Source organism: Bos mutus, chromosome 3 (assembly GCF_027580195.1).
Source record: "Bos mutus isolate GX-2022 chromosome 3, NWIPB_WYAK_1.1, whole genome shotgun sequence".
In the NCBI taxonomy this organism is placed as follows: Eukaryota; Metazoa; Chordata; class Mammalia; order Artiodactyla; family Bovidae; genus Bos; species Bos mutus.
The window spans coordinates 48732935-48756965 of record NC_091619.1 but is presented as its reverse complement, the minus strand read 5'-3'; the positions used below and the strand labels follow the sequence as shown (position 1 = coordinate 48756965).

Here is a 24031-nt window from a genome sequence, read left to right as displayed (position 1 = left end):
AGTGGCATTACAAATCAGGACAAAGGATGGATGAATCAATAATTTAGGTACTGGACAAACTGACATCAAGTGTTTCATTTGTGATATAGTGAGAAGGGTATAGCACCAGTTATGTGGTGTGCCTCTCAAGAATGAATAGCCTGAAACTAGTTATGAGGAAACATCAGACAAGCTCAACTTAGTCTTCTGTAAAACAACTGTTTATTCTTGAAAAATGTCAGAGTCATGAAGGACTAAGAAAAACTGAGAAGATGTTCCAGATTAAGACTAAAGAGACATGATAACTTAAAGCAATAAGTGATCCTGGATCAGAAAAAAGAAAATTCCATAAAGAAATGATTGGAATAATTAATAACATTTATATATAGTTGGACCATAAAGAAGGCTGAGCACCGAAGAATTGATACTTTCAAATTGTGGTGCTGGAGAAGACTCTTGAGAGTCTCTTGGACAGTAAGGAGATCAAATCAATCAGTTCTAAAGGAAATCAACCCTGAATATTCATTGGAAGGACTGTTGCTTAAGCTCCAATACTCTGGCTATATGATGTGAAGAGATAACTCTTTAGAAAAGACCCTGATTCTGGGGAAGCAGGAGGAGAAGTGGGCAACAGAATATGAGATGATTGGATGGCATCACTGACTCATTGCACATAAGTTTGAGCAAACTCCAGGAGATAGGGAGATAGGGAAAGATAGGGAAACTAGGCATGCTTCATTTCCTGGGGTCGCAAAGAGTGGGACAGACTTAGTGACTGAGTAACAACATAGTATCAATTTTAGATTTCTTAAATTTGATAGTTACTTATGGTTATATGAAACAATCTTCATATTCTTAGAAGACATGTGCTGAAGTATTTAGGACTGAAGTTTATTAATTACTCCAGAATATATAGTTCAGTGCAAAAATATCTCTCAAATGATAGACATAAAGCAGTGGTAGCAAATTGACAAAAATCCACATTAAGGGGTTACTGATTTAAAATTTTAAAAACAAAAACTTCAGAAAATGATGCTGGATGAATTGATTATTGATTAAAAAATTAAAATAGATTGCTCATACAATACCTGCATTAAAAAAAAATTCCAGATGTATTAAAGGCCCAATTGTGAAAAGGAGAACTATTAGAAAAAATATAAGGGAATCTTTTCTATGTTGTATCACGGTAGGGAAGGATGTTTTAAAATGAAAGCCAGAAAACATAAACATTACAGGAAGAGATTGCTGTTGTTCCGACACTAAGTCATGTCTTAGTGCAGCATGCCAGGCCTCCCTCACTATCTACTGGCGTTTGCCCAAGTTCACTTTCTTTGAATCAGTGATTCTATCCAACCGTCTCATCCTCTGCCACCCTCTTCTTCTTTTGCCTTCTATCTTTCCCAGCATCAGGGTCTTTTCCAGTGAGTCGGCTCTTCGCATCAGGTGGCCAAAGTATTGGAGCTTCAGCTTCAGTCTTTCCAATGAATGTTCAGGGTTGATTTTCTTTAGGACTGACTGGTTTGATCTCCTTGCAGTCCAAGGGATTCTTCAGAGTCTTCTCCAGCACCACAGTTCAAAAGCATAAATTCTTCAGCGCTCAGCCTATTTTATTGTCCAACTGTCACATCCCTGCATGACTGTCGGAAAGATCACAGCTTTGACTATACGGACCGTTGTCGGCAAAATGATGTCTTTGCTTTTTAAATATGGTGCCTAGGTTTGTCGTAGTTTTCCTTTTAAGAAGCAAGCAGCTTCTAATTTCATGGCTGCAGTCACCATCTGCAGTGATTTTGGAGCCCGAGAAGAGGAAATCTGCCACTGCTTCTACTATTTCCCCTTCTATTTTCCATGAAGTGATTGAGCCAGGTGCCATGATCTTAGTTTTTTTTAAATGTTGAGTCTTAAGCCAGCTTTTTCACTCTTCTCTTTCACCCTCATCAAGAAGCTCTTTAGTTCCTCTTTGCTTTCTGCATAAGGGTGGTGTCATCTGCATATCTAAGGTTATTGATAGTCTCAGCAGTCTTGACTCCAGCTTGTAACTCATCTAGCCCAGCATTTCGCATGATATATTCTGCATATGTTTAATAAGCAGGATGACAATATACAGCCTTGTAATACTCCTTTCCCAATTTTAAACTGGTCAATTGTTCCATGTAAGGTTCTAACTGTTGCTTCTTGACTCGCATACAGGTTTCTCAGGAGGCAAGAGGGATGGCATGGGGTAGGGGATATACAGTAATAAAAGACAAAGATTCTGAAGAGATAAAGGATAGGAAGTTCAAATGGCTAATGAAACATGAAAGTTGCTTAACCTTACTGTTATCAAAAATGTAAATTAAAATTATAGTAAGTTTATAAAGCTACAGTCATTTCACACTGTTATTTAATTGATTGGCAAAAGTTTTAAATTTGATAGTAACTACAGTAACTTACTGAACATTTATTGTGTATAAATGCTTCTAAGTGCTTCTGGTGTGTAACTTACTTATTTCTCATACTGTCATATGAGATTGATAATACTCTGCATAAATAGATGAGGAAACCGAATTAGAAGTTAAAGTCACCCCATTAGAAAGTGGTAGAGGGAGAATTTGAACCCAAGTAACTGACTCTAGGCCCCAGGGAATTGAATACCATGCCAGATATAGTAGTGTAAAGTGGTTATTTAGAAAGATTATGGAAACAAGTTACGTTTCAAGTAATCTGTGAGATCTTGGGCAAGTTACTTAACCTCTCATTTTCTGATTTTGGGCACCTACTTTTTTTTCTTTTAATACTAAGAAGGTTTAAAAAATTATTTATATTTTTGGTTGTGCTGGATCTTCGTTGCTGCAAGGCAACTGTCTCTAGTTTGCGGAGAACAGGGTGGGGGCTATTCTAGTCGCAGTGTGTAGGCTTCTCATTGTGGTGCCTTCTCTTGTTTCTACACACAGGCTCTAGGTGCACAGTCTGTAGGTGCACAGGCTGAGTAATTGCAGACAGAGGAGCCTGACAGGCTACAGTCCATAGGGTGCAAAGAGTCGGACACAACTGAACTGACTTATCACACACGTGGGCCTCCAGTGTGCTTAGGTTTCAACAAACTCTCATACCTATTGCCAAGGAGCTACGCACCACAGATGTTCATTGCAATACTGTATTAACTGGAAACAACCTTAGTGCCTAGCAACTAAAAAAATGGATGAACAAATTATACTATTTTTATACCACACAATAGTATATAGTAGATTTATTTAAAAATGAACTATAGTCACAGGGGTGAACATACACAGATCTTAATGATAATTAATAAAAGTAGTCTGTAGAAGGACGTATATATACATTGTGGTACCATTCATATGAAGTATTAAAAACATGGAAAAAAGCCTAGAAGGGATGGGGTGGCAGGTGGGAGGGAGATTCTGGAGGGAAGGGACATATGTATACCTATGGCTGATTCAGGTTGGTGTATGGCAGAAACCAACACAATATTATAAAGCAATTATCCTCCAGATAAAAATAAATTTAAAAGAAACATGGAAAAGAAAGTACAGTCCTTCATTGAATGTAAGATTACACAGATTTTAAGGTGTACCGTTATTTTCAGTTCAGTTCAGTCGCTCAGTTGCGTCCGACTCTTTGCGACCCCATGAATTGCAGCACGCCAGGCCTCCCTGTCCATCTCCAACTCCCGGAGTTCACCCAAACTCATGTCCATTGAGTCGGTTATTTTAGTAATCATTAAAAAATACCACCATGAAACTATGGTATGCCATCAGAATTAAAATAACCTACCAGTTTAAGAGGTGTTAAAAATGTGAAAACAGTGTGCCTCTTCAAATAGATAAGCTGTGATGTATTGTTTGTGGTTTTTTTGGTTAACCTATGAATATACAAAATGTATAATAATAAAAAGTTAGACTAGTGTTACCTCTGTGGTAGAAGTCAGGGTAATGGGATTTGGAGGGGAATACACAGGATTGTCAACTCTAATGTCTGTGATATTTTCTTTGCTTAAGATAAAGGCTACATTAAATAAAAACAGTGAAGAGTTTAAGATTCATAAAAGTTGGGTTGAGAATACATGGGTTTATTTATCCATTCTTTTCTGTGTGGCTGAAAATGTTAAACCCTTTTTAAAGAAATTGTTGGTAAGGAAGAGTAGTTAAGTATAAAGTGGATAAGTTTGGCTTGAAAGATGACAGAGGAAAGCACATATCTGTGAAGGTTTTTGTTTGAGAAATGCTGCAGGTATCCTTTGCTCTCTGAATTCTAGCTATATCAATGAAGGAATAGAATATATTCTCTTAGATTTTCAAATAAATGCCCCCTTTTTTTTAAATCTGAAACTTTGATCTAAGTAGATAGCTCAGATAATCTGCGTTGCTCTCCAAATTTAAGAACCTCTTATATTCAGGAAGTAAGAGATACTTTATTTTTTCTCTCTATTTTAGAAAACACATTTTATCTTTTAAAATATTTTTTTGGCCATGCCGTGTGGCATGTGGGATCTTAGTTCCTCCAACAAGAGATCAAACTCGTGCCCTCTGGCATTGGAAACACAGAATCTTAACCATTGGGCTATCGGGAAACTCCTGTGAGATACTTTGACTCGAATTTGTAAGCCCATAGAGAAGACTCTGAAAATATAAAAATAAAAGTTCCTGAAAGGGAAGAACTAAGATCTAGAGTATAGACAAAGGAATTCACTTTGGATAAGAGAAGAGTGGCTAACTTTAAAATAATGGGATTAAAAATAGGTTTGAATATAGAAAAAATTTTAGATATGGGTGTGAAATTGACCAAATGCCAGCCCAGTAGTCTCAGTTCAGTGTGAGAGATATGAGGAAAGGTCAGAATCAACTGAGAGGTGAGACAACGTGGTTGTCGGTGGTTGGATTTTGTTGTTAAGATTTTGTATCTTATATCAGTAGAAGTTACTGTCATTTGAAATACATTTTTAAAAATTACTTGGCCTTTGCAAAGATCACAAGATTTACTGAGTATTTTTAATATACTAGACCATGGACTGTTTCTGTAATACCTGAATTTTGAGATCTATCATACAGCCTCAGGCTACTTCCTAATCTCTCTTTTCCAGATAGGAAAAAAAATTGCCAACACATAAAAATGTTTCAAAGTTTATAAGTATTTTATGTTCTGTTTTGTTTTTCGTGTAGATATCTTATATTGATGAAATTATTGTAGTCTAATCTTCATTTTTCATTTTAAGTCTTATACTCATTTTTTTTAACAGAGAAATCTGCTTCTCTCTAATTATTCCTTATAATTAAATACAGGTTACTTTGGAACTTAAGTACACAAGTACAGAGCATTCTTTACTTTTATTAATTATCCGTTTTTTAATTTTAGAGCTGAACGACAAAGGAATGAAGCACTATATAATGCTGAAGAGCTAAGTAAAGCTTTCCAACATTATAAAGAAAAAGTGGCTGAAAAACTGGAAAAGGTAAGAGGCAATTGTGCAAATTCAGTGTTTTGTATTGTCTGTATTCTGAAAATAAAGATAGACATAGAATATCTTTATTTATAGTTAAAGCAAGGAGTAATTTTTATGATCTCACTCATAATAATTGAAATAAATAATGTATAATGATTAGTTAATATAATATTTACAGTCTTATAATGAGCATTAACTTTCTTATCCAAAGAAGGAAAAGAATGGAGATAAGAGAACAAACAAAATATAGAGAAAGATGAGATGAGTGAATAGTTTGGAGCTATAGAAGTAAAAGCAGGAAATTTGTTGCCATTACCTCAGTGAAAATGAAGGCAGAGTAGATTATGCAGCCTTTAATTGGTCTCTCTAGGTATAACACCCTGAGAGGGGCTCCACTTCTGTCTCAGAGGAAGGTCCCTTGAACAGGTTCTACATAGTAATATAGGGTTTAATTATGTTCATTGAATATATTCAAGTAATACCACATGACAATAAACCTGTTTGGAGGGAGCCCATGTTGGACATTCAGAAAAATTCTTTATATCCTTAACTAATATTTATAAATTCTGTTCAAAGAAAGGTAGAAAGGGAAGAAATATTAACAATTAAAAGAATTAAGATTCCATTAGATTCTGAAGTTTTAAGTGTGAATTAATAAGATCACTGTTTTGAAAGCCTTGGAAAAGGTCCCTTTGGGAAAGAAATACCGTAGAAAGGATTTTTTTTTTTTGGCCACACCACATGGCTTGTGGGATCTCAGTTCCCCGACCAGGGGTTGAACCCAGGCCTCTTGGCAGAGATATCATGGACTCCTAACCACAGAACTGCCAGGGAATTTTTAATAAGGTAATCTGGAGGGGGAGGTAGAATCCTTAGTATGAAGAATATCCTCCTCGAGAGGGAGGACCAAAGAGAGGAAAATGGAAGAGATGAGTTTTTTCACATGTCTCCTCAGGATGGTTGATTTCACAACTGCTCAGCATAGCCCTAGAATCTAACAAAGGAATTGGGGCTAATCTGTCCAGTCCTCTACTCTCACTCCTCAAATCTGGCTGCTTGACTTTTTATATCTTTTAAGTTTGGGGCTGTGATTCCATTGGAAGTATTCTGTGGCTAAAATTTCAAAAATTGCTTCTCTGGAACATTTGCCTTTTGTAACTTAATGTTACTAAAGTTAGTAACATTAGCTTTTAGTAACAATGTAGCTTGCCTTGTCAAGTTGCTTTCCTTGTCCAGGTAAGACCAGAACAATTCTGCTTATAGGTAATAGTGCTATTGTCCCTCTCTTGAAGTTGTTAACTATTTATGGATAGGTGTTAATATTCCCCCTCTCTGTTCTTTATTGCTAGAAGTTCACTTTCTTCCTTTCACTACAAGGCTGGGGACTTAAACTTGTGGAGTACTTACTCCATTCTCCTGTTTTTTTCTGAAAGCACGCATTTGAAATGGCTAAAACTTATGACCACATTAGTATGTTGACTTAAAACAGATTATTGTTTTAGGTTCAAGCTGAAGAAGAAATATTAGAGAAAAATCTAATTAATTGTGAAAAAGAAAATAAAAGGCTACAGGAAAAGTGTGGTCTGTATAAAAATGAACTTGAAATTCTAAAAGAGAAATTAAGGTACAGTATCCTATTATAGAAAAAGGATTTTTTTGTGTGGAAGTAGAAGTAGCAGCAGAGTAAAACCTGAAACATTTGAAAATAGAATATTTTGTATTCTGTAATTATGGCTTTAAATTATCTAGAAAGATAGGCATTCATAACTAAGATTGTTTTCTACTTATAAGGTTCAGGTTATCAATGAATAAAACGTGTGTTGATGTTAACATACTTAAATAGAGTAGTATGATCAACATTTTGTCTTGCATACATATAGAAAAAATTTACAGAGACCTAATGTCTTTGGAAGGGAAGTTATGACCAACCTAGATAGCATATTAGAAAGCAGAGACATTACTTTGCCAACAAAGGTCTGTCTAGTCAAGGTTATGGTTTTTCCAGTGGTCATGTATGGATGTGAGAGTTGGACTGTGAAGAAAGCTGAGTGCTAAAGAATTGATACTTTTAAACTGTGGTGTTGGAGAAGACTCTTGAGAGTCCCATTGACTGCAAGGAGATCCAACCAGTCCATCCTAAAGGAGATCAGTCCTGGGTATTCATTGGAAGGACTGATGCTAAAGCTGAAACTCCAATACTTTGGCGACCTCATGCGAAGAGTTGACTCATTGGAAAAGACCCTGATGCTGGGAGGGATTGGGGGCAGGAGGAGAAGGGGACGACAGAGGATGAGATGGCTGGATGGCGTCACCAACCCTATGGAGATAAGTTTGAGTGAACTCCAGGAGTTGGTGGTGGACAGGGAGGCTTGGCGTGCTGATTCATGGGGTCACAAAGAGTCGGACACAACTGAGCGACTGAACTGAACTGAATGTCCTTGTAATGTGGCCACATCAGCTAGTTAGTAGAATATATATTCTTCAGATTAGGAGAAATCACCTAGTTTAACATTGTAATTTCAAGATGTAAAAAATGTGAAAAAGGGAACTGATGAAATTCAGTTACAGTTCTAAAATTAGGTTGTTCTAATGTTTGACGTGTTTATATATATTAAAAAATAATGCTGATAATAATCTTATTAATAGTTAATTAGATTTTACCTTTTAGAGTTGTGGCTAATAGTTCATGATTTTTCCTTATACTTTCTAAAACTTGATGCTGCAAAATATCGTGTTAGGACTTTAGAGTTACTCTCCTGTCGTACACCTTTTAAAAGGGAGCTGAAATGCCTCCAAAATAGTGGAGTTATTCTGTCCAATTACTGTGAAACACTGGGCAAGTTTCATTTTTCTTTGCCTCATTTTCCTTATCTTTAATCAGGGAGTAACAATAGTACCAGCCACATAAAGTTGTGAGTGCCTAACATGCAGAAGATAGGCACTCAGTAAATGTGAGTAGGTTTCAGGATTAAGCTTTAAAATATCATAAAAGTGAGATTGATTAACATGATTATTGAAAGTGAATGTTTAATTTTCATTTTTATGCTTTTTTCTTCATAGGCAGTTAAAAGAAGAAAATAATAATGGGAAAGAAAAATTAAGGATCATGGCAGTGAAAAATTCAGAAGTCATGGCACAACTAACTGAATCTAGACAAAGTATTCTGAAGCTAGAGAGTGACTTAGAGGACAAAGATGAAATACTTAGAGAAAAATTTTCTCTAATGAATGAAAACCGAGAATTAAAAGTTCGTATTGCAACACAGAATGAGAGACTGGATTTGTGTCAGCAGGAAATAGAAAGTTCGAGGGTAGAACTGAGAAGTTTGGAAAAAATTATGTCCCAGTTGCCTGTAAGTATGTGACAAGGAAAATTTTACCTAAGTGCTTTATAAGAGATCATGATTTTGTTGTTGCTTTATTACCTTCCATTGTTTTCCTTATATACCTGCTTTCAGTCATCAGTTCTTTCTGTCTCATCCTTTTTTCTTTTCTGAACTTACCTTTCTACTGTTCTACCCTGTCTCAATCTCTCTTATGCCATGTATAAGAATGCCATCAAATTTTTAAAAACAGTTTTATTAAAGGAACTTTTATATACCACAATATTCACCTATTTTAAGTATACTATTCAATGATTTTAGGTAAATCTATAAGTATGGAAATAATCATCACAATCCCGTTTTCATATATTTCTATCCCCCAAAGGCCCCTTGTGCCCATTTATAATTAGTCTCAGTACTGTGATGCTGTGAAAGATTGAAGGCAGGAGGAGAAAGGGGACACAGAGGATGAGATGATTGGATGGCATCATTGACTCAATGGACAAAAGTTTGAGCAAACTCCAGGAGGTCATACCCTGGAGAAGGAAATAGCAACCCACTCCAGTATTCTTGCCTGAAAAATCCCATGGACAGAGGAGCCTGATGGACACAGTCCATGGGGTTGCACAGACATGGGGTCGGGTACAACTTAGCATCTGAACAACAACCCATCCCCACTCCGAGGGGATCCACTCTTCTGCCTCTAGAGATTTGTCTTTTCTGGACATTTCATATAACTGAATTATACAATATGTGGTCTTTTGCATTCTTAATGTTTTTGAGGATCTTTCATTGTGATATGTATCAGTATTTCATTTCTTTCTGTTGTTTAATACTATTCCTTTGTATGGATCTGCCACATTTATTCATTCACCAATAGGAGGACGTTTGGGTTTTTTCCACTTTTGGACTGTTATAAATGATGCTGTTTTGAGCATTTGCTTACAAGTCTCCATCCACAGATTTCTCTTGAGTAGATACCTAGAAGTAGATTTGCTGAGTCATGTGGTAAATTTATGCCAAATTGTTTTCCAAAGTGGCTGCACCACTTTAATTCTCACCAGCAATATATGAGGATTTCTGTTTTTCTGCATCTTCAGTTCAGTTCAGTTCAGTCGCTCAGTCCTGTCCGACTCTTTGTGACCCCATGAATCTCAGCACACCAGGCCTCCCTGTCCATCACCAACTCCCGGAGTTCACCCAAAATCGTGCATCGAGTGGGTGATGCCATCCAGCCATCTCATCCTCTGTCGTCCCCTTCTCCTCCTGCCCCCAATCCCTCCCAGCATCAGGGTCTTTTCCAATGAGTCAACTCTTCGCATGAGGTCGCCAAAGTATTGGAGTTTCAGCTTTAGCATCAGTCCTTCCAATGAATACCCAGGACTGATCTCCTTTAGGATGGACTGGTTGGATCTCCTTGCAGTCAATGGGACTCTCAAGAGTCTTCTCCAACACCACAGTTCAAAAGCATCAATTCTTCGGTGCTCAGCTTTCTTCATAGTCCAACTCTCACATCCATACATGACCACTGGAAAAACCATAGCCTTGACTAGACAGACCTTTGTTGGCAAAGTAATATCTCTGCTTTTGAATGTGCTATCTAAGTTGGTCATAACTTTCCTTCCAAGCAGTAAGCGTCTTTTAATTTCATGGCTACAGTCACCATCTGCAGTGACTTTGGAGCCCCCCAAAATAAAGACTGACACTGTTTCCACTCTTTCCCCATCTATTTCCCATGAAGTGATAGCCAACATTTATTCTTGTCTGTCTTTGATTACAGCCATATTAATGAGTATTAATTGATATCACATTGTGGTTTTAATTTTCATTTCCGTGTTGACTGTTGAACAGCTTTTCATATACCTTTTAGAATTGTTTTTATGGTAGCATGTGGCCACCTTTTCTCTGAGTTATAGATATGACCATATTTATAAATGAGGTTAGGAAGAAAAGTATACTTGTATCAGAAATTTGTTATTGATAGGTGTAAAATAAAGGTGAGATCAGAAGAAAAGGTATAGATAAATGTGTCATGGTTGGTTTTACATATGAATGGATGGTACATTTTTATCAGTTTTAAACTGTCATGGATTTAGGATGCTGAAAGATGCCTTAGTAATCATTCAATTCAATACCATCATTTTATTGGTAAAGAAATGTACCCAAGGAAATAAATAATTTATCCTGTTAGTGAGTGGCAGAATTAAAACCAGAACATAGAATTCTTGGTTTCCATCCCCCTGAAATATCTACTTTCCTAGGATGCTGATTATTTGCTTAAATTTTTAATTGTACTGATTACTTGTAAAATTTGGTAATAATAAAATACAGTAGCATTCATTTTAAATTGATGCTTTCATTTGACTTAATATGAAGAATTACCTGATATGTGGTTCTGAGAGTCAAGTGGTAATACATGCTTGATATCCTATATAACATGGTTTGGAAATGTGAATTTAGAAAAATTTTTCTATTCCTAAAAAGTGTGATTTGGTTATAGTTTGAAGGTAGTAGTCATTAAGTGCTTACCTTGCCCTTTTAATAACTAATTTTTAAAATTCTCTATTCAGAACATACAGCATACATACAGAGATCAATGTAGTACATTTGCTAAATCTGGGAAATGTTTTGATATCTACTGCAGAATAAAATCTTTTAGGGAGATAAAACCTCATTATATATTTTGTTAATCCCGATTCACTTCTCTCCCCAGAGGTAGCCACTGTTTTGAAATTCATATGTATCCTTCTTGTCCATATTTTAAATATTGCCCCATATAGATATATCCAGGAAAAAAAATAGAGTTTAGTGCATTTTTGAAAATTCTATATATGCCTCTCTTGCTTTTCATTCCATGTTATGAAATATCTCCATAATGATTTATATAATGGAGATTAAACTATTATAGTTTTCCCATTAATATTTTATAATGTGTAATAAATTTATATATTCTATTGATGACTGTTAGATTATTTCTGTGCATGAAATTTTTCAGACTTGAAGTTCTGCATAAAAAATGATTATGTCATAGGTATTATAAGTTTATATATCTTTGTTTTTAAACTTGCAGTTAAAAAGAGAAATATTTGGTTTTAAATCACCTCTTTCTAAGCACCAGATGAGCAGTTTGTCAAATAAGCAAGACAGTTATATTGGCTGCTGTGAGACAAATAAAATGGTGATTTCGGAATTGAGGTATGGTTTTCAGATCCTGAAGTTGTAGCAAATACAATGTTTTTAAAAAATTGGAATTAAGATCTTTGATTAAATTGAAAAATATGCAGAGAAAGCTAGAGAATGTTTTAACAAATATCTATATTTCCACATGAGTTTGAGCAAGTCTGGGAATTGGTGGTAGACAGGGAAGCCTGACATGCTGTAGTCCATGGGGTCGCAAAGAGTCGGACAGGACTGTTAGACTGAACTGAACTGAACTGAACTGGTATTTCCACGATGAAGGTTGATTCTTCTTAACATTTTTTGATACTTTTTTTCAAATCTGTTTCTTTAAATGAAAAGTAAAACATTACAGGATGGATAATTCCCTTAATCCTTAACACTAGACCCATTCTCCCCCTAATTATCTGCTATCATGAGTTGGGTATCTACTCTTCAGTTCATTTGTGCATGTTTACACTCATATGCATAAATATGCTGTTTTTATATTGTTTGTAATTTTGCTTTTTCACTTAGCATCATTTTAAAATTCTTCCATGTTGAGGTAGGTAGGTGGAATGATTGTTCAATGGATGGATTAGTATTGTTAGTCTAGTTTTAATAGAAGTGTAAGAGTCTATCTTATAACTTCATCACAATTTATCTGTTCCTTTATTTATATAGTTACCTTACAGTAAGTCTCCTACATACAGTCAAGTTCCATTCCAAGAGTGTGTTCTTAAGTCCAACAAAGTTAACCTAGGTACCCAACTAATACAATCTGTTATATAATATATATATTTTATATATATATAAACTATAATAGGTTTATAATACTTTTCACACAAATAATACATAAAAAAACAAACACAAAAAAGAAAAAAATTTAATCTTACAGTACAGTAACTTGAAAAGTACAGTAGCACAGTACAATAGTTGGCATACAGAGGTCGGTATCAAGTGAACAGGCAAGATGAGTTACTAACTGAAGGAGGGAGAGGTGGGAGATGGTAGAGTTGAAAGATCATCAGCAATAGAAGATGGAAGGCAAGCTGCAATTTCACTCATGTCTGACATTGATGGCACAGGTTCTTGTTCCTTGCTGGATTCAGTTCTACCTCTTGAAAAAAATGTTTCAGTGATATCTGGGTAGTAACTCTTTTTTTCTCATCATAAATGACACAGTAGCACTGGATTGCATTCTGAACAGCTGCTGCCATCTTCATGTTCTGTTCTATTCTATATTTGGGTCCTGTGCCTTAAAAACTAACAGTGCCTCCCCAAATAAAATTCCCTTGCCATTTCCTGCATCGTGAATCTCTTTAGTTCTTCAGTTACTTCTTCTTCCCCTTGTATCTCGTACTTTCTCTGAGCCTCCAATTCCATCAGGTCTTCAGTGAAGTTGTCCTCTTGTAGATATAGCTGTAGGTTCTTGCTGAGGTCATTAAGTTGCTGAAGACCTCTTTGGACTCCTCATCCACCTTCTCAAATCCACAAAAATTGTGAACAAACTGTGGGCAAAGGTTCTTCCAACCCCCATTCATAATAACAGCCATTAAGTCACACCAAGCAAAGTCATTGGTCATTAAGTTGCTGAAGACCTCTTTGGACTCCTCATCCACCTTCTCAAATCCACAAAAATTGTGAACAAACTGTGGGCAAAGGTTCTTCCAACCCCCATTCATAATAACAGCCATTAAGTCACACCAAGCAAAGTCATTGTTTTTTATGGCCTATCCAATGACTCCCAGTGTTAGTCACTCAATCGTGTTCAATTCTTTGCAGCCCCATGAAGTATAGCCCGCCAGGCTCCTCTGTCCATGGAATTCTCCAAACAAGAATACTGAAGTGGGTACCCATTCCCTTCTCCAGGGGATCGTCCCAACCCAGGGATCAAACCCAGGTCTCCCATAGTGCAGGCAGATTCTCTACTATCTGAGCCTCCAGGGAAACCCTTATGACCTATAGTCACTGTTTTTTATGTTACAGTCCTTCCAAAATTGGAGCAAGGTTGTTCCTGATTTGTCATTCACCTTTACTGTTTGATGAAAAAAGTCTGACATAAATAATATTTCTTGAAAGTCTCTATAACTCCCTGGTCCTTAGGTTGGATGAGCAACGTAGTGTTTGTTGGCAGATGCACTACTTTGATGTTAGGATGATAGCTGCCCATGAATGGGGAATGGCCTGGAGTATTGTTAAGCAGCAAAAGAATATTGAATGGACATCCTTCTCCAAGCAAAACCATCCTGGAAAACAGTGTGTATAACCCAGGCTTTAGGGTTAGTCTTCCACAGAACAGGAAGAGAACCCTTGGCTATGTTTTTAAGGGCTCTTGAGTTCTATGAATAGTGAACTGAGAGACTTCAGCTTCATATCGCTAAAAGTGTTACCCCTAAATAATAGTTATCCTATCCTTTGCTGCTTTTATAGTTTGCCATCAACATTTCCTCCTCACTGACGTAACTTCGGTTTGGCATTCTCTTCCAGTACAGTCTTGTCTCATCCACATTAAAAACCATCTTGGGTAAATACATGCCTTCATCAATAATTTCTCAGAAGCATTTCAGGAAATTCCTGGGTAGCTACCATATCTGCATTCACTGCCTCACCACTTACTTTTACCTTGTGAAAATTGGCTCTAGCCTTGAATTGGTGAAGCCAGCCATGACTGGCTTTTAAAGATGTGCCCAATAGTGGCTCAGATGGTAAAGCGTCTGCCTACAATGTGGGAAACCTGGGTTTGATCCCTGGGTCAGAAAGATCCTCTGGAGAAGGAAATGGCAACCCACTCCAGTACTCTTGCCTGGAAAATCTCATGGATGGAGGAGCCTGGTAGGCTACAGCCCATGGGGTAGCAAGAGTCAGACACAACTTAGTGACTTCACTTTCACTTTTTTTGCTGTGTTAAAGTCTTCATAAAGGCTTTTAGCTTTTTCTTGAATCAGCATTAAACTGAGCAGGCCTTGACACTGATGCTTATCTTGGCCTCCACACACCAAGAAGTCTTTCTATCTCTTCCATCACTTTTCCATGCTTCTTTCATATTATTGTTGACATCATCAGCACAGTGGACTTCCGTTCCATAACTGTCCATTTTCTTTGGAATTGTGCCAATGGTTGAGCGATTCATGTTACAAGAACTAGCGATGTCTCTCATCTTTTTGACTCCACTCTAAATTATTTTCACTTTTGTTTCCAACATCATCACTTGGAGCTTCTTAACACCGATATCACCACTGCTTTTACACTTGTTTCTGGACATCCTGAGCTTGAAATAAAGATAATGTACTACCATACTCTATTCAGTACTATACAGTAAAGGATACAAAAGCACAACCCCTTGTAAGAGGATGCACACACATGACAGTGCATTAGACATGTCAACTAACTTGTGATTGGACATGAGAATGCACATTCGCATCTTTGTAAGTTTGCAACTTGAGGGAGACTTACTGTATGTATAGTTTTCATCTGTTAAAAATAATGCTGTGAGGTATATATACATGTTTCCTGTATAATATGTGAGAGTTTCCCTAGCAGATGTTTCTAAAAGTAGAATTGCTGGGTTGTAGGGTGGGTACTTGCCGGGAGAATCCCAGGGATGGCGGAGCCTGGCGGGCTGCTGTCTATGGGGTTGCACAGAGTCGGACACAACTGAAGCGACTTAGCAGCAGCAGCAGCAGCAGGGTGGGTACTATCCAGTTTCTGAAGTAACTGAACCTGTTTACAATGTATTCAGTGGTTTGTAAGATTTTCTGTATCCTGGCCAATAGTTGACTAATATCAGAGTTTTAATTAAAATTTTTTTAATTTGAAAGGGAAAAATGGGATGTGATATTTTTACAGAATCTTTCTAATGCTTTTTGGTTCATTTTCTTTTGTGCCAGGATTAAACTTGCAATAAAAGAGGCAGAAATTCAGAAGCTTCAGGCAAACCTGACTGCAAATCAGTTATCTCACAATCTTACTGCTTGTAATGACTACCAAGAAGGTCGCAAATTAAACAGTTTAGAAATAGAACCTGTAAAACTAGGTAATCAAGTAGGTATGTTCAATTCTTTTAATAAATTGTAATTAGAGTTCTTTATGATGGTTTTTTTTTAATGGCTGGATCACAGTGTCATGTGTACTTTTTGTTGTTTTTGCATGTGGGGTCTGTTGGTTTCTATTATCAAACATACCTGATAATCTGTTAGTACTACTTAGTGTTGATAAGACAGTAAAAAATTGTTTCAAAATTATAAAATGTTGCATCATTCTTTAAAAATACACTTTTTTAAAGTAAGATTTCCTTACATTTTATGATGCATCCATCTAAAATATGAAATTCAGTACATTTTGTCAAAGGTTTGTTTTTTCATATGTATATACCCTTGTTACCATCACACAGTTAAGACATACAGTAGTCCCTGCCTATCCTTCCAGGATATGTTCTAAGACCTCCAGTGAATGCCTGAAACTACAGATGGTACTGACCCCTATATACTACGAAGTTTTTTCCTGTAGATACAAATGATAAAGTTTAGTTTGTCAATTAGGTACAGTAAGAGGTTAACAACAATAACTAACAATAAAATAGAATAATTATAACAGTGTACTATAATAAAAGTTATAGGAATGTGGTCTCTCTGTCTTTCCCTCTATTGTACACTTTTTTTTTCTTTTTTTTTCTTTTTTATTTTATTTTTAAACTTTACAATATTGTATTAGTTTTGCCAAATATCGAAATGAATCCACCACAGGTATACCTGTGTTCCCCATCCTGAACCCTCCTCCCTCCTATTATACACTTTTAAATGGCTTTTTCATCTTCACACGTTGTGGCTGTAACTTTTGCAGTTTGACCTATGATAGCAAAATTAGCACAAATTCCTTTTTCACAATTTCGTGGACAGAAGATTCTTACTATAGATCTTAGCACCCTCAGCATATAACTTTTTTCTTTCCTTATTAAATCTAGAACTTTCACCTTTTCACTGAAGCATATTACAGCTTCTTTTTGGAATATTTGGATTTCTAGCATTACTACTCTTGCACTTCAGGACCATTATTAAGTAAAATAAGTATTACTTGAACATATGCGCCATGATACTGCAACAGTTGATTTGATAACCTAGTTGACCACTAAGTGTCTAAAAGGCACAATACCAGGATAAAGGGATTATTATATACGTCTTTGGCAATTTGGAGCTGGATGACAAGGGACAGTGTAAGACGTTATCACACCTCTCAGAATACCACACAGTTTAAAACTTAGGAATTGTTTATTTCTGGAATTTTCCATGTATTATAGCCAAGCCTTACTTAACAGCAGGTAACTGAAACCTCAGAATGTGAAACTGAGGATAAAAGAGGACTGCTGTATAATATTTCCTTCAGGTTCCATATATTCCTTCCCAGTTACTTTGGGCTTAATATTCTCTTCTTTTCAAAATTTTCTTAAAGTGAAAGCTTAGATTATTGACTTTAAATTTTCCTTTTCAAAAGTATTTAAGGGTATAATCTTACTTTTAGGCACTACTTCAGCTGTATCTTCAGCTAATTAAAATTAGCTGTATAACTTACTTTTAGGTAATGTTTACATTTTATTCAGTTTACATTTTATTCATGTCTTATAATATCTTACATTTTATTATGTCTTATAATATCTTCTATGTGTGTTTATTTCCAAATATTTAGTCATTTTCCAGATATCTCTGTTATTAGTGGTGGACATTAGGTTGTTTTCATTAAACAAATGAATTCATGAAAGAACCTGGTTTAAATTTTTTAAATGTTTTTTGAAGCTCAGTTTATTGGCCAGCATATGATCTCTCTTGATGAATATTCCTGATTCACTTGAAAAAATTCTGTATTCTGTAATTATTGGGTGAAATTTTTTTTGCAGTTCTTTTGAGATATAGTTGACATATAGCACTGTGTATAGCTGCTGCTGCTACTGCTGCTAAGTCACTTCAGTCATGTCTGACTATGTGCGACCCCATAGATGGAAGCCCACCAGGCTCCCCCGTCCCTGGGATTCTCCAGGCAAGAACGCTGGAGTAGGTTGGCATTTCCTTCTCCAATGCATGAAAGTGAAAAGTGAAAGTGAAGTCATTCAGTCGTGTCCAACTCTTAGCGACCCCATGGACTGCAGCCTACCAGGCTCCTCCATCCATGGGATTTTTTTTCCAGGCAAGACTACCGGAATGGGGTGCCATTGCCTTCTCCTACTGTGTATAGCATAATGACTTAATTTACATATATTATGAAATGATCACAGTAAATTGGTTAACATACATCATCTTGTAAATATACCAAAAAATAAAAAGGAGAATGTCTTAAGATCTACTCTGTTAACAACTTTCTAATATACAACAGTATAACCTATTGTCATTGTATTGTACATTAGGACCAGCTTTTATTTTTAACATACTTGGTTCTTAACCAGTAATTAACATGAAGAAACCACTGTATAGAAGAAAACTTGAAGTATTTGTAATACCATTAAGTATCCTATATACAAACCTTCAAGCTGCAAACTTTGAAAGATGCGAGCATGCATTCACATGTCCAACCACATAAATTAGTTCACATGTCTGGCATACATTGTCACATGTGTGCATCCTCTACAAGTGGCTGTGCTTTTGTGTCCTTTACATTGTAGAGTACAGTATCTTTCTTTCAAGCCCAAGATGTCCAGTTCAGTGCAGTTCAGTTCAGTCGCTCAGTCATGTCCGACTCTTTGCTACCCCATGAATTGCAGCACGCCAGGGCTCCCTGTCCATCACCAACTCCCGGAGTTCACTCAGACTCACGTCCATTGAGTCAGTGATGCCATCCAACCATCTCAAACTCTGTCGTCCCCTTCTCCTCCTGCCCACAATCCCTCCCAGCATCAGTCTTTTCCAATGAGCCAACTCTTCACATGAGGTGGCCAAAGTACTGGAGTTTCAGCTTCAGCATCATTCCTTCCAAAGAACACCCAGACTGATCTTTAGAATGGATTGGTTGGATCTCCTTGCAGTCCAAGGGACTCTCAAGAGTCTTCTCCAACACCACAGTTCAAAAGCATCAATTCTTCGGTGCTCAGCTTTCTTCACAGTCCAACTCTCACATCCATACATGACCACTGGAAAAATCATAGCCTTGACTAGACGGACCTTTGTTGGCAAAGTAATGTCTCTGCTTTCTAATATGCTATCTAGGTTGGTCATAACTTTCCTTCCAAGCAGTAAGCATCTTTTAATTTCATGGCTGTGATCACCATCTGCAGTGATTTTGGAGCCCCAAAAAATAAAGTCTGACACTGTTCCCCCATCTATTTTCCATGAAATGATGGGACCAGATGCCATGATCTTAGTTTTCTGAGTGTCCAGAAGCAAGCATAAAAGCAGTGGTGATGTAGCTGGTACTGCTAACAGGTACCAGCTGTTATACTGTACCACTGTACTTTCCAAAGTACTGTACTGTGTTTTAAAATGTTTATTTACTTTTTTTTTTTAAGTATTTGTGTGAAAAATAGCTGATCACAGCTGCCTTTGTTGGACTTATGGATGTGCTCTCAGAATGGAACTCATTTATATATAGGGGACTTACTGTAATAGCAGATCAGTTGAATTCCTTATATGTGAATATATAGATTATTAAGTAGTCTTTTTAAGACTCTCTTCATTTTATTTATTTATTTGTTGCTTTTAAAAATTTGAACATTGGCCCTTTCTTCTTTCTTCCTTCCTTTTTTTTTTTCTGTCTTTATTGTAAATACAGTAAATGTAATTGACCTACAACATTATGTTAGTTCAAGCTGTAAAACATAATGATTGGACATTACAAAATCACCATGGTAAGTCTAGTTACCATTTGATGCCATACAATGTTACTAGGATATTATTGACTGTATTGTCCATACTGTACCTTTTATCTCCATGATTCATTTGTTTTGTAACCGAGTTTGTGCCTCTTAGTCTCTCTTACCTATTTCACTTATCTTCTTCCCCTTCCCCCTTCCCAACTGCAACCACCAGGTGGTTCTCTGTATGTATGAGTCTGTTTCTGTTTTGTTATGTTTGTTCATTTGTTTTGTTTTTTAGATTCCATATGTAAATTTTATATGAATGAAATAATACAATATTTGTTTTTCCTCTGTCTAGCTTATTTTACTTATCATAATACCCTCTATATCAATCCATGCTGTTGCAAATAATCAGGATTTCACTCTGTTTTATGACTAATATTCTATTTTATAAATACATTCTGTATATACACCTTCTTGATCCATTTACCAATTGATGGACACTTAGGTTGCTACTATATCTGGGCTGTTGTAAAATAGGCTGCAATGAATATAGGAGTACAGATATATTTTCTAACTAGTATTTTATTTTCTTCAGAAGCATACCCAAAAGTGTAATTACTGGGTCGTATGGTGGTTTTAAAGATTAAAAAAGGTACCCCCATACTGTTTTCAACAGTGTCTGCCAATTTATACTCTCTCTAGTAGTGCACTAAAAGTGCATTTCTCTCCACATTCTTGTTGTTCCACATTCAGTTGTTATTTGTTGTGTTTTTGATAATACCCATTCTGATAGGTTTGAGGTAGTTCATTGTGGTTTTGATTGTGTTTCCCTGATGGTAAGTATTGTTGAGCATCTTTTCATGTACCTGTTGGCATCTGTATGTGTTCTTTGGAAAAATGTCTATTCATGTCCTCTGCCTGTATTTAAAATCAGGTTGTTTTAGTGATACTGAGCTGTGTGAGTTCTTTGTATATTTTGGATTATTAACCCCTTATCAAATTATATCATTTGCAAATATCTCCTCCTATTCAGTAGGATGTCTCATTTTGTTGATAATTTCATTCATTGTGCAAAAGCATTTTAGTTTGATGTAGTCCTACTTGTTTATTATTGCTCTTGTTTTCCTTGCCTGAGGAGACTAGACCCCAAAATATTGCTAAGACTAATGTCAGAAAGCTTACTGCCTGTGTTTTCTTGTAGAAATACTATGATTTCAGATCTTATCTTTGTCTTTACTCCATTGTGAGTTTATTGTTGTATGTGGTTTAAGAAAGTAGCCCATTTAGATTCTTTTGCATATCTCTGTCCATTTATTAGAGGGGCTGTCTTTTTCCCATTGTATATTCTCTCTTCTTTGCCATAGATTAATTGAACATAAAGTGTGAATTTATTTCTGGGCTGTCTACTTTGTTCCATTGAACTGTGTGTCTAGTTTTGTGCCAGTGCCATACCATTTTGATTACTATAGATCTGTAGAATAGTTTAAAATCATAGAGCATGATACTCTGAGCTTTGTTCTTTCTTTAGACTGTTTTGGCTGTTTGGGATTTTTTGTGTTTCCATACAGATTTTCTTTCAGATAATATCCAGAAGTGGAATTGCTAGATCTTATGGTAGTTCTGTTTTTAATTTTTTAAGGAACTGCCATACTGTTCTTCATAGTTACTGTGCCAATTTACATTCCCACCAGCAGTATACAGGGTTCATTTTTCTCAACATCCTCACCAATAGTTGTTATATCTCATCTTTTTTATACAGCCTTTCTAACAGCTGTCAAGTGATAGCTCACTGTGAGTTTTTTTTGTAATTTTTTAATTTAATTTAATCTTTTCCCATTCTTATTCAAATTATCTTTCTATTTAGGATATTACAGAATATTGAGTAGAATTCCTTGTGCTATATAGTAGGTCCTTGTTGGCTATCTTTTTTTTTTTAATTGAAACATAATAGTTAATTTACAATGTATCAATCTCTGCTGTAGGCAAAGTGACTCAGTTATACACAAATATACATTCTTTTTTATATTCTTTTTCATTATGGTTTATCACAAGATAAACTATACTGAATATAGTTTCCTGTACTATTCAAATTAGAATCTTTTTGTTATGTTATTGTAGTTTTGATTTAGATTTTCGTGATGCTTAGTGTTGTTTGTACCTATTGGCCATTGGTGTCTTCTCTGGAAAAATGTCTGTTCAGATTCTCTGCCTTTATTTTTGGTGTTGAGTTGTGATTTTTTAAATATGTTCAGACTGTTAACCTCTTACCAGATAAATGATTTTAAAATATTTTCTCCCATTCCATAAGTTGACTTTTCATTTTGTTGATGATTTCCTTTGCTATATAGGAACTTTTTAGTTTGATATAGTCCTGCTTATTTGGTTTTGCTTTTGATGTAAAATGCAAAAAAAAAGAAAAATCACCAAAAGACAGTCACTGCTGAGACTGATGTCTAATAGCTGACAGTCTATGTTGTTGTTTTTTTTCTAGGAATTTTATACTTCATGTCTTATGTTCACGGTTCATGTCTTTAATCCATTTTTAGGTTAATTTTTGTGTATGGTGTAAGATAGTTGTTGAGTTTCATTCTTGTTGCTGTCCAGTTTTCCTGACACTGTTTATTGAAGAGACTATCCTTTCCCTGTGAAGTATTCTTCACTCCTTTGTTGTAAATGAATTGACCATTATTTATGATCTTTCTGTTTTTGTCCCATTGATCTATGTGTCTGTTTTTATGCCAGTGTTATACTTTTTTGATTCCTATAGCTTTGTCACATAGTTTGAAACCAGCTAGTATAATGCCTTCAGTTTTGTTCTTTCTCTTTTGTAGTTCCATATAAATTTTAGACTTGTTTATTCAATTTCTGTGAAAAATACCTTTGGAATTTTTATAGGGGTTGAATTGAATCAGTAGATCACTTCTGGTAATATAAATATTTTCACAATGTTAATTCTTCTAATCCCTGAGGTTGAAATGTCTTCATTTATTTGTCTTCAGTTTCTTTCATCAGTGTCTTATAGTTTTCAGTATACAGATCTTTTACCTATTTGGTTATATTTATTCCTAACTATTTAATTCTTTTTGACTCAATTGTAAATGGGATTATTCTCTAATTTCTCTTTCTGGTTGTTGTTCACTTGCTCAGTCATGTCCAACTCTGTGACCCAGTGGACTGCAGCACACCAGACTGTCCTTCGCTATCTCCTGGGGTTTACTGAAATTCGTGTCATATTGAGTCAATGATGCCATCCAATCATCTTATCCTCCATCTTCCCCTTCTCCTCCTGCCCTCAGTTTTTCCCAGCATCAGAGTCTTTTCCAATAAGTCAGCTCTTCACATCAGGTGGCCAAAGTATTGAAGCTTGAGCATCAGTCCTTCCAGTTAATATTCAGGGTTGATTTTCTCCAGGATTGACTGGTTTGATCTCCTTGCAGTCCAAGAGACTCTCAAGAGTCTTCTCCAGCACCGCAAAGCATCAATTCTGTGGTGCTCAGCCTTCAAATAGAAGGGGAAAAGGTGGAAGTAGTGACAGATTTCCTCTTTTTGGGCTCCAAAATCACTGTGGGTGGTGACTGCAGCCGTGAAATCAGAAGATGATTGCCTCTTTGCTGGAAAGCAATGACAAACCTAGACAGAGCAGAGACTTTACTCTGCTGACAAAGGTCTGTGTAGTCAAGGCTATGGTCTTCCCAGTGGTCACATATGGTCATGAGAGCTGGACCATAAAGAAGGTAGAACGCCAAAGAATTGATGCCTTTGAACTGTGCTGGAGAAGACTCCTGATGAAAGTCCCTTGGACAGCAAGAGATCAAACCAGTCAATTTTAAGGGAAATCAACCCTGAATATTCACTGGAAGGACTGATGCTGAAGCTGAAACTCCAATACTTTGGCCACCTGATGTGAAGAACCAACTGATTGGAAAAGACCCTGATGCTGGGAAAGATTGAAGGCAGCAGGAGGAAAGGGCGTCAGAGGATGAGATGGCTGGAAGGCATCACTGATGCAATGAACATGAACTTGGGCAAACTCTGGGAGATGATGAGGGATAGGGAGGCCTGGCGTATTGCAGTCCATGGGGTTGTGAAGAGTCGGTCACGACTGGGTGACTGAACAATAACAACAACAGCCTTTATGGTCCATCTCACATCTGTACATGACTACTGTGAAAACCATAGCTTTGACTATATGGACCTTTGTTGGCAAAGTGATGTCTCTGCCTTTTAATACGCTGTCTAGGTTTGCCATAGCTTTTCTTCCAAGGAGCAAGCGTCTTTTGATTTCATGTCTGCAGTCATTATCTGCAGTGATTTTGGAGACCAAGAAAATAAAGTCTATCACTGTTTCCATTGT

At 36.3% G+C, this 24031-nt stretch overlaps 1 protein-coding gene across 7 annotated transcripts in view; it reads left to right on the top strand.

The window, feature by feature from the left end:
• Nucleotides 1-24031, top strand: part of CCDC18 (coiled-coil domain containing 18) — a 119094-nt gene that overhangs the window by 32506 nt on the left and 62557 nt on the right. For all 7 annotated transcript variants that reach the window (XM_070367667.1, XM_070367668.1, XM_070367665.1 and 4 more), the window contains 5 exons: nt 5332-5428; nt 6922-7043; nt 8480-8771; nt 11812-11936; nt 15788-15945. In XM_070367667.1, the coding sequence (XP_070223768.1) occupies nt 5332-5428; nt 6922-7043; nt 8480-8771; nt 11812-11936; nt 15788-15945 (794 nt within the window). The remainder of the gene's footprint in view (nt 1-5331; nt 5429-6921; nt 7044-8479; nt 8772-11811; nt 11937-15787; nt 15946-24031) is intronic.